This window comes from Bombus bifarius, unplaced genomic scaffold (assembly GCF_011952205.1).
Source record: "Bombus bifarius isolate JDL3187 unplaced genomic scaffold, Bbif_JDL3187 scf7180000007977, whole genome shotgun sequence".
Taxonomy (NCBI): Eukaryota; Metazoa; Arthropoda; class Insecta; order Hymenoptera; family Apidae; genus Bombus; species Bombus bifarius.
Window position 1 is genome coordinate 5,650,299 of NW_022884362.1, and position 12,076 is coordinate 5,662,374.

Consider the following 12,076-nt stretch of genomic DNA (forward strand, 5'->3'; position numbering starts at 1 on the left):
TGAGAATTAATGGCGACCCTCGATACTCGCCGACAAAACATAGATGAAATATTGCTGTGGCAAAGTAAATCATCGATTGAACTTTTTTCACCGGCATTATGAATTACCTGGTCCTTTCGACGTTGCGGTAAAGAATCACCAACGAATTCATTGTCGTCATATTTCACCAGAGGAAACATACTGTGGCAAATTCTTCTGGGCTTCTTTTAATGATATTTTAAACTTAATAATAACAGTATAATGTATTGCTTTGAATAAGTATACTGTTTTCTCCGATCCTAAGATTATTTCGCGCACGTTAAATATATGAAACTAATTTTAATGATATTTATTAATCAACTGTTACAAGTTACCGATGTTTGTGAAGTTATCGAGTAATGTTTGATGCATATATAGAGAAATGTTGCTAATCATCATACCATATATTGCACGCTCTAATTTCCATTTTATATACACACAGCTGTCTCTCCTTTAACACATGTCCGATATTTGCTTTAGATGACAGATCACATACGACATTAACATGGCGTTATCGCTATGATGCCACTGCATTCGAGTTAACTAATGAACTGATCCTCTATAGTAAGGTATAGTAACGCAAACATGTCATAAAAAATGAAAGAATTTTTTGGCCAACTCATCCATTTGAATTAATCATGTTTCGTATTTGAGACTTTTGTTATTCACTTGAGACTCAGGCACATGGGTCCGTGTACTATGTTTTCGAGTTCACAATCGAAAAAGTTTCATGCAATGCATCTTGTATGAAGATATCGAGCGAAGTTGTGGTAGTTTTCGAACGACTCCATTAGTACTGGTGAAGAACAGCGTTTCGTAACCGAACCCTAATGACCCATTTTCCCCGATTCACTAACGGCAAAGTACGCATTTCTAAATTGAGAAAAGAAACCAGCTGCACGGTGCCAATGGGTATAAACAGGGGAAGGCCTGGCTCGTGCCAAAATTTGGTCGAAAGATGCTCGGAAAAGCGTACGGACAAACAACGCGGAATAGCTAATCCCGCGATAAACGCGTTTGGAGTGGCGCCAAGTAGTTTTATGGCTTGACGTTATCACGCGACGCTTTTCAAATGGCGGAAAAAAGCATCGTTTATGAACGCTCCAGCTCGTTACCGGCCGTTAAAACCGTAAACACTGACCGCGTTTAAAATCGCTACGAATTCCTTATGCGGTGTACTTCTCATAAACACGAAACTGTCAAACTGTGGTTAAGATCAGTTTTGTTAAAAGTCTTTGTAATTTCGATCTCATTGAGACTGGTTCAAATTAAAGCCGTGAATTATTTGAATTCAAAGTTGAGTTTAAGTATATTGTTCGTTTTCAATTTTGGAATTTCTCATTTGAACAAATACGTTCCAATTCGAATCGAATTAATCGAACGATCGTTTAACGATTGAAGGTAAATGCAGCGTAATATATTTTCTTATACATATTCTACGGGAGGTTGGCAAATGTTCGTAGATTGTTAAGCGACCATCGATATCGGAATTTAGCCACTTCAATGTTAAATTAATAGCGGACCATAAGTGCTCCTCGAGGGGATACTGGCGAACGTGGAACCTCTTGATTGTGTCCAGATTACGAACCAACCTGATTTTCTGCCCGTTGAAATTACGGAACGTTGCTCAAGGTGTAAGGGAAAATCTCATTATTCATGATTAATTCATAAATTCATTATTAATTATTCGTTACGTGAAGCGTTAATTCAATGTATCACGACACTGTGTGATAACGTGTGATACACGCTATTTCAACAGTTCGTTATTAACGAACGAGGATTGTTTTACCTCGCAAAGAATGTACATGTAATACTACTCATTACAATAAACCAAAAACATGCGAAGCCTTCGAACGATGTGTGGCCGATGCGCCTGACAAACTGAAAACCTGCTCGATATTTCATAAAATTTATCCGTGTCTGGTGTTCATAAAATTCCTATTGAAATTCATAGAAACAACCTTCCGACGTGTCGACGCTCGAATACAAAGCGGTCGAATATTGGCGAATGTATATGACGATGTTTTAAAGGCCACGATCGTAAATCATCGACATGAGCCGATGTCGATACTCATCGATACGTCGATAGTTGTGTGCAATTTTTGTTGTACACGAACAGAGACTAAATGAAATCAATTGTCGAGACTGTTATTAGTCAGATGATCGTGTTAACTTATTATTACATTACTTACGATATGGTCACAATTAGGCAAACCATCATAACCGTTCATTTTACTCGTTTCCAATTTTAATAATTCTGTTCGATATCGACACTGTCCAGAAACTTAAAAAAGTTTCATTAAACGGAATCGACATTTCACAAATTACGCTTCAATGAAACCCGTTGAATGTAACGAAATTCGCTGAATGTAATGAAACGATATTACTATAACAACACAATGTAATCGTTCCGCGCTGTTTTCTCGTTAACTGAAAACGTTCACGCCTCGATTTCTCGCGAGTTTGTAAAACCGCCATTCGTCCTCGCGAAAGGGTTTGCAATTATCCGGAATACAGTTGTTCCTGGCAGCAGTCCAGTCTCTTTGCATCCGTAATTCATCGTAAATTGTCGGTTAACTTTCTTCGCGAGTGTAACAAACGTCGCCCGCTGCTTGTTGACAACTGAAAATGGATCGGACAAGCGCTCGACAGAAATGAACGCTCTTTTCTTCGCGATTTTCATTTTACAAAATACGTCCATGGAACTTCCCATGGCGTTTCCAGGAGCATTCCGCCCATTCAGCCAGACATTTTACGAATAACACGGGTCGCTAATGCGATGAAACATTAAATTCCGTTTTGAGGAACGTTTCGTGTCCAAATACTTCCTCAAGATATACGAAATACCTAGCATGTCCTAGCACGTTAATCTCCTAGCCATTCAGGCGACACATCTTATTCGAAGCGAGACGACGCGACGCGAGATTATTCGATTAGACGCTAGAACTTTTTTTACCGTGGTAATTAAAATCTGTTCTTCGAATATGAAGTGGAAAATATTTAACGAAATCTAACGAATGTAACGCAACTGGAATTAAATATCACGCCTAAATTGCGGACGTTTAATAAATTTATACTTCTTGAAATATAATCAACGATTTAAACAAACTTGCTTCGCTCAACTAAAAAACTTTAACGAGCATTTTACTGTGAATATTTTCTTTTATATCGTGCATCTTTATAAGTTTTTATTCGGACAAATGCTGAAAAATCTGTAGTTTATCGTATTTACATTATAATTAGTTACATGTAACTTTACGTTACATTAGAAATTCAGGAAATTTAATAATTCTAGGAGAATCTAACTGTCTTAGGAACAGACTTTGAACGTAGAGCTTCAAATACATACGTGAAATATTACTTTACCATGTCTTTCTTTCCGTTTCAAAGAACACGCACACGTGTAAAAGTAGTAAAACTCACCGAGTTGATGTAGTTGATGAGGGACAACCCTCCGTCCCAGGGGTGTTCCATTTCGCAGGAGATGTTGGCGGGCCTGAGCGCGTGCGACTGTTCCAGGGTTCTTAATCCTACAGCGAACACCTGCACGCTATCGTACATGAGCGCCGGCTCCGCCTGGAAAAGGCACGTCTTTCCTCGGTATAGATCATTCACAGAACGTCGCGATGCTCCCCACCGCGTTAAATATTCTCGTAAGCTGCTGTTCTTTTTTTGCTCGGCGACCGTCCACAGATCATTTAAATTATGCAGCTGGGTAAAATCACCTCCACCAGCCACCAGAAGAAAGAGAGTCGCCTTTGAAAATTATTAAACGCGCGCCACGGCGGAAGCATCGCGAGCTTTTGCAGATACTTAAACGAGGATCTAGTTATCTCTTCGGAATTTTTCTATGAAGTTTCAAGTTTGCGCGTTTTGAAGAAAAACATCTCGGTGACGTTACGATAAATGTTATAGCGAAAGAAATAGAAATGGAGAGCGTTTCAATTAACTTGAAACAACAATCTTTGATTATGTATTATCCCCGAGGAAAAGAGTGATAGACATTTTCTTGGAGAAAGAATTGATTGTAATTAATTTAGAAGAATTAATTCTGGTTATTTTTCACGTTGTTGGCAGTGAGCTTTATAAACGAGACTGCACGCCTTGCGCTCTTATGGAAATTATCAGCACTACCGTCAGAATCGTTGAAAAGAGACGCGGGAGCGTGACATTAGCACCGTGGCGCCAACCTGGAAACGCGTTTTATATTCATTTCAATTTTATTGCGCTTTGACGAAATTAAAGGAGTATTTGTCGCTTGCACGAAGTTCCATTAATTTGTGATTTTGTCAGCTTTTCCAAGAGCTCTGTTCATTAATCGATTGCTTCATGAAGTTGTTACAAGCGATTCGTTTAAACAGCTACGATATTAGATTTAATAGTTAAACTCGAATAAACGAAATTACAGCTTTGTTTCTGCGATAAATCTAACTCAACCGTAGGCGACAGCCATTTGAGACTTAGAAGTTCAGCAGAAAGCATTCGTCGACGGCCTGGGTAGCTTAATTGGGAAAACACCCTGCCGGCAAGCGGAAGATCTGAGTTTGAATTCGGGTCTAGCAACTCGATAGATTGAACATTTTACTTCTTACGATTCTTAGAAGTAGGATGTGTCTCGACGTTACAAGATTATGATTTACGTATCTAGTTGACCGACGGTGATGAGTTTAGACTGGTATTTATATGGTTTGTGCATTATGAGTGACCGAGGACGGTTACATTGTCAGGCGGTAATTGTTCGAGGCTTAGGAGTGTGGCAGAAAATATTCATCGACCACCTGGGTAGCTAATTGAGAAATCATCTTGCCGGCAAACGAAAGATCCCGGTTCGAATCCCGGTCCAGTATCCCGATCGGCCGAATATTTTTCTCTCTACGATACCAAACAATCGGTGTAAAATAAAATTAGAAACGAACACGTTCCTTCGTTCGGGCAATGCCACTGTATTGAAAATAACAATGATTGAAAGTAATAATGATTGAACTTTTACGACTAATATGCATACAGTCGAACATTCGAGGTATTGAAAACTGATACGAACGACAAAGCCATTTCAATTGGCGATCTAATTATTCCGACGAGAATATTTTCGAATTCATGCACATCCAAGCCCCGAAGGCTCATTAATCAGATTGCATTCGTTCCGTTTCAGTGCGTGAAATTTTCTATTTTTGCCGCATTCCTCGTAACTTTGTTTGACGAGAAAAACAACGTCGCGCTAATGAACCCTTCACACAATCCGATAAGTTAGTTTTTAACAAACAAATTTCGAATAGTTGTTTATGCAACAAATTCGCCATAACACAAAGGGTTCAAAGCGTAGCGAATTCGAATCAATTTTCTGCTCGGCTTATTTTCGTATCCCTCTGGACGCGAATCAACTGGAATTTCCTTCGTTGCTTGCACGGCGCTAATTTTCCATGTAAATATGCGCGTACTACGTGTTTGATTACAGCAAATACCAGGGTAAAGCTACCATGAGACCCGTGTTGCATGGTCTTTGGTGAACTTGTCAGGTTTTCGGAAGTTAAGGCAGATTCTCGACAAACGTCTCGATAATTTTCAGGTTGCTTAATTTCTAAAGGATCTTTTAAACCGAGACAAACACTATTATAATGTTATTTTGAGCAGTGATGTCTAAAATCGTTAAAAAAGAAAGAAATATACATATACATAATATTATCAAGTTCCTTACAGATAATTTTCATTTATAATTTGCTGATTCCACAATTACTAATTTTAATTAATTTTCCACTAAAACCCCTATCTCGTGTTATCGGAAATGCACTACAGCGTCAGACTACTTATGAACATAGTAATATATTTCGTTCATTATCGTCATAATGTTCAAGGAACCCTATTAATTAACGATAAAGCGATAATCAGCGAAGCGATGAAATCGAGAAGATGATGTATCTTCAATAAAATATCAGGGGTTTCATAGCAAGTTGCTTTGGACGTCTTAAGTAATATCAAGAAAACGAGTTTAAGGATTACGTGTATCGAAATTACCTCCACATCCTTCTTAATGTTCAACGACAGATCATATCGACAGAAAAGAGAACGGATACTTTAATTTCTCCACTTCTCAAAAATTAATCTTCCATTTTCTCGACCGACCAACCATATTTCGACAACACAAACATAGGAATATGTTCAATTTCTCGAAATATCCGACATTAGCCTTTCTCCAATTACGTATCGAATGCTGCGTTACAAGTTATCCGAAAAAGTATTGGCTCTCCATGGACAGGAGGCAATTTTCGCCGATATTTATTGGCCATTTCTCCTCCACCCATTAATAAGCGAATCGACCGATCGGGCAGACGTATCCAGGCTCATTGATTCACGTTAACCAATACATCGTTACGTAGATGTTTCAGCGTGAAACGCGATGACGTGGAACAACGCGCGTTATTCCACGCGTTCCTACTCAGCTATCGGGAAATTCGATGGAAATGCAAAGATCACGCGGCGGAAAGTTGGTATCGTGGAAAATAATCAGCGATAACTGCGTTCCTGTGCAGTATCATCGTTGCTCCTCCGATGAAAACAACTGGAAATTTTCTCGGTCTCAGTGAATTTCCACTCGATAAAAGCGAACAAGGAAATCGTATATATCGTGGAGGAAGCAAAGGACCAAGTTTTGAGAGAATTTTAAATTATGATCTCTGAGAAAATTGTAGAAGCAGAGTGGTTCGCGAAAGCATTCGTACGCTTGTAGATACTTTCTTTTTTATGAATATATTATGCGTATTATACGAAACATTCTGAAACTTCATTAGCGCCATCACCTATGAGATTCCATTATATTGGTAACATTTGAAACCAACCTGAAAATGTACATAGACGTTGCAAAACGCTTTTCCTGAAAAAAGTTGTTTAAGTTGCGCTCTTTTGAAATACACGTGCGAAATGACTAAAATTGGAATTCTTTTCTTCGATAAACTGGAACGATTTAGGACAATTTTCCTTTGCGATAAAAACAGACATTTTAACGTGAATGGAATTCAACATGCCGCGTTACGTTCAAAACGAATTTATCATAAAAAAAAAACTAAAGAATGAAAGAGATGAAACATATGATTTCAAACAGAAGCGAAACTGACAAATATCGTGACGGTGAAAAAATGTAATAACGACTCGATCTCCGAGGCTCGTGGATTTATAATAGAAAATCGATTTGCAGATAGATCACCGTCAAAGTTAGTGAAGAATGATCCGCAATTTTGTTAACAAGATCGTTCGCCATTGCTCGCGGCTACATTGGAAAACAAACGGCTGAAAAAGAGCTCGCTCTTCGCTATCAGAAATTTCGTAGCTGGATAGAGTTTTCACGCTGCCTCGTTATTTTAGCTTAATTGGAGCGTGTTTTTAATTAGCCCAAGGCTGAGAGACATCTCGCGAGTAACTTACGACACCTCTATCCTGTTAAACATTAAACGAGTTTCTCCATTATCATTCAGAATAAGATTAACTAAGTAACTTAGATAATTTGTCTTGAATTATACATTAATTTGTCATTTAATAATACATTAATTTGTCTTTAATAGTACAATTTGCAAATCTTTTTTCCTAAATTTTCTGTTAGTAGAAGAAAGGGTTGTTTAAAATATTAAATTAGTCGAGAAAGAAATCTGTTGTTAGTCTGGCTAGCTTAATTAGTCGAGGTAATCTCTTTGGCTGAGGTAAGATCAGGATTTTCAAGGATCTGGAGATTATTAAGCTCTTTCTCCTTACAGTTTTTGAACACAGGGATTTAAGGTTCCTTTCTTTCCTCAGTTTCTCTGTGATTTTCAATAAAAAAAGTTGAAGTTTTAAAATAGGCAAGAGATGTTGTGGTATTTGTTGGAGTAGGTAAAGTATATTATATTTAGAGGTAGAGAACTTTGCTTTGAATTTCGTTATATTTATATCTGCTCTATATAATACACGTGGTATAATATACGTTACTGCGCTTAATTAATGCGAACTAACTGTAGTTACGTTAATCTTGTAGCTAGTGTTCAAATTCTGCTAGGAGCCATGTGAATTCTCTAATTCCTATTTCCGTTCTATGATAATTCCCATAAAAATGTTTAAACAACTCTCAAAATTTTGTTCATCTTTCCTCTTATGAATCCAGACTTTTATATTTTTCAAAATGCCATTTTCTACTATTAATTTGAATATATTGACCAAATTTTTGTCCCACTTATTGTGCATTGTCTGTGCACTATTCCAATAATGAAGATAAATACCCTTTATAAGGAATAAATAAATACCCTTTACATAGGATAACAGATATATCTGGATTAATCTATTCTTCCCTAAATCGTCGTAATTTATTCCAAGCAAAATCTGCGTCACACTCACGACGATTCCATATTTCCTATGTCGGATATTACATTCGTAACATCGTAGTTCGACGCCTCGGTTTATCCGCTCTAAATTAGACAGATTGTCAGTTAGTTAGCAAATATTCGTCGCGCACCGCAAATTTTGCCAGTTCCTTTCGAGCATGGAGATTGCTAGGTTAAGGGTGTAGAAGGGCGAAGAACTTCAGCTAGGTCTTAATCCTTGTCCCAGCCTTCATATCGGAGTAATCGTCGCGTGGGTTGAAATTAATTCGCTCGTCCTGTCATTTTTCCTACCTAGATCACGAGCAGATCCAGGGCAATTGTACGGGACAGTCTGTTTTTGAGGGCGCGGATCAGATTGTTCATTAGCATTTAAAGCGAATCTCGAGCAATCGTCGACCACGAAATTTTCGTCCACGACAGGACAGTCTTTTATACTCGGAAGAACAGAGACGCGGTAATATGAGATTTTTATGATGTACAGTGATGATAAAATGAAATTTTGAAGGATAAACTTGTACAAGAACGTTACGGTTTTAGAAAAAGGAGTTGCAATTGACAAAAAGAATTAAATCATGAATATGTGGACGTAATAGAGATGACTTTTATCAACACAGTAAGAAATGTTCAGCACAACAATGTTATTGTGAATGTAGTGCAGTTATCGTATTTACAAAGCTATGAATCGTACATTGCCTTTCAAGAACAAGTATTCTCACTGGCTGTGCATTCGTTTCCAATTAAATAAATTATGTCAACTGCATTGTCGTGTATTAATTAACGATTCGCATTTATTGGAACGCATCCATGTGGGAAATGCAAATAGGAGAACGAGGAGGAGAAACGGTATCGATCGTTACAAAGAGGAACGGTATTCGTTCTAAGCATCGATAGATACGAGGTAGGTAGAAGAATTTGCGAAAGATCGCGTGGAATGTTTCAGACAAGTCGGAAATGTCACGATAGGGCCGCGGAAGATCTAGTTACAATAGCGTGAAATTAAAAATCTAATAAGCGGTCTTTAGGATGCGCGTCAGATTCACAGCTGCCAGGGTAGCAGCTGGACGAGAAAGGAAAGTCAACTGCCATGCCAACGGTGGAATCTCGTCATCGTAAGGCCGGTTACCGGATGAAATAATAAAACTCTTCGAGCACGAGATAGTCTGATTTATGGCGGTAAAAGCCCAGGTTATTCCGCCTCGCGAGCTGCATTCGGTGATTCATTGGATGGCTGGGACATAACAGGTAAAAAGAGTGGAAAAAATACTATTTTTGTTGGATTATTTTCGACAAGGGGATAAGTTTCTCTCATTAGCTTATCAAAATTCAACGTTACGTCAATCTAACATTTCATTGCATTCTTTTGCAATCAATTTTTTAAAATTGCAGTTACGGAAAGAAATCCCAAAGATTTAATATTCTTTTCGTCGCTATTTTTTCTTTCATCTACATTCTACAATTTTAGAAATTTTGAACACAGCGAATTATTTATAGTAATACGCTAGTAATATTTCTGTTTAGCACAGATTTATTACGTTCACGTAATTTTTAAGTATTATTTCGCTGCTCGGTCATTAACAGGTTAAAAGAATCAGACAAATTCGCAAAGTCACATAAAATTGCTAAATCCGTGTCTTTAGAAAATAATAGCGCTGATTGCGAAAGTAAATTCCAAAGAGCCGCCGATCTCTAACAAATTTAAAAAATGGATCGCCGAATGCAACGCGTTAAAATTCAATTCGTTAGCTCGATACCTTCAATCGGCAACGAGACCCAGCCACCTTGATTACTACGAGACTGATACTCAACACTATAAAAGGAAATAGATCAGTATGCAAGGACCGTCCACCGTGTAACAAGCTCTCGTCGAAAAAGAGATCCGCAGACACACACGTATAGGTACGCGTTTATTTTTCCAGACGAGCCTCGTTTGTTCGTCCTATACTTTCTTCACAAGAAGATCGGTCTAACAGGTGTACAGCCTTATTTCGAGCCAGCTTGTGCCCTTTGGCAAGGTGGTTAGCTCACAATGCATCTTCAAAAGCTTCGACCTTCTTTCAACTCACTCTTTCCCTTCTTTTCATGGCACTTTCAACTAAGGTTGATTGTGGCTGTGTTTTTTTTTTCTTTAGAACTTTTTGTTGGCTAACTCGATCGTTTAACGGTGAGAAATAAAAGGAAAATCGAGGAAGATAAAAGGGTGAACTGAAGCTTCGAGCAACCGAAGGAGAATCGTATCGAGAAAGGACACGAGTAACCTTGGTGAAAACAGACAGTAGATTTTACGGTTGTGACATCGTACTCGTGGGAAGTCTGGAAACAACGGCTGTCCAAGGTAATTTCAGCCTGACAATTCGGAAAATCGTAAGGTGACCGAGGACAAGTGACAGGGAGGAGAACTGAGATTATGTTGGATAGAACTGTTCTTGTAAACTCGTTATATAGGATTATACAGATACTATGTACATATGGACATTATTTTTGGAAATACGCGTATTGTAAAAGTAAGCATTCGTATGACAGACGAATGATCGAGGAATTTTTATGCTAATATTGGTCTGTAGCGGAAGGTGCAGATGTCTTCGAAGAATACACGTGGAGATTTGACATGCATGCTACATGAGGAGATCTACCTGCACGTGACAAGAATGTACGACGTGTGTAATTTCTTTAAGAGTGTCACAGAGAAGCAGAAGAGTTCTATGTGAATTATTGGAAAATCATAGAAATAAATTCTTATAATTTTTTCATTCTATATCTAACGATTACGAGTCTACCTACTCAACATTCGATATCACGTCTATACTGATACTTGGTATGAAAAGTACAAAGAACAGCATCAGTTTAAGAAACGACAAAAGACGTATATCGTTAAGAACAACGGTTAGTTTAAACGAAAAGTATTTAATTACCGTACGGTACAATTTCCTTTGTTCTGGAGTTCGGTTTAGAAAGGGAGGCACGCTACTTTGCTCGCAGCAAGAAGCTCTTGAAACAATAAAGTTTCTGAAAGCGAGAACGAGTGCCCTGCAATTAGAGTGCTTTTTGGGTGAAATAATTTCGACGAAAATGACCGAAAAGGAGACGTTATGGGATTTCATTGCAAATGGTCGCGTTCATTTGATCAACGAGATGAGCCATGGCCGAAGCTTCTAATCGCTTGGTTGATCGGGGCTGAAACAGGCACATGGACGAACCTTGAGATGCGATTTCTTTCTTCGTTCGCTGTCTTTGTGCCGAGGATAATCTCGCTGAAAAGCGAAAGGAAGCCGTACGAGCTTAATCACGTGACGGCCGACTGCTGCGCTCATTTCACTAATTGGGTAAAACTAATAATAGCCAGCAGTCACTGTTTCTTTGCCCCCTTTCGTATCGTCTGTAACTTTGGCCGCGCGCTATGCAAAAACTTGCCCTCTTCGGTTAACGAACTTGCTCTCTTCGTTCGTACTTGCCTGGGATCTAATTGAAATTTACGGTCCTCTTGTCGATTTGCAAATTCAATCTCGTCCCCTCCACAGTACGATAGGAAAATCGTTTGTTTAAATCCGTGGAGCAAAATTAAAGATCGCTGTTGATTCTTTTTAACGCGAAAAACAAACACAGCAAGAGAATTTTTATACAATACGAACGAAACAGTAATATTTCAATTTGGGTCACGTCCGTGATACGATGAGAGCAGGACTTTTCTCTATTTGCCAGTGTGTAACGGTGGCTCGATA

At 38.4% G+C, this 12,076-nt stretch overlaps 1 protein-coding gene across 7 annotated transcripts in view; it reads right to left on the reverse strand.

The window, feature by feature from the left end:
- Positions 1–12,076, reverse strand: part of LOC117204263 (glutamate receptor ionotropic, kainate 2) — a 115,245-nt gene that overhangs the window by 38,291 nt on the left and 64,878 nt on the right. For all 7 annotated transcript variants that reach the window (XM_033441508.1, XM_033441506.1, XM_033441505.1 and 4 more), the window contains exon 8: positions 3,442–3,594. In XM_033441508.1, coding sequence (XP_033297399.1) covers positions 3,442–3,594 — 153 coding nt within the window. The remainder of the gene's footprint in view (positions 1–3,441; positions 3,595–12,076) is intronic.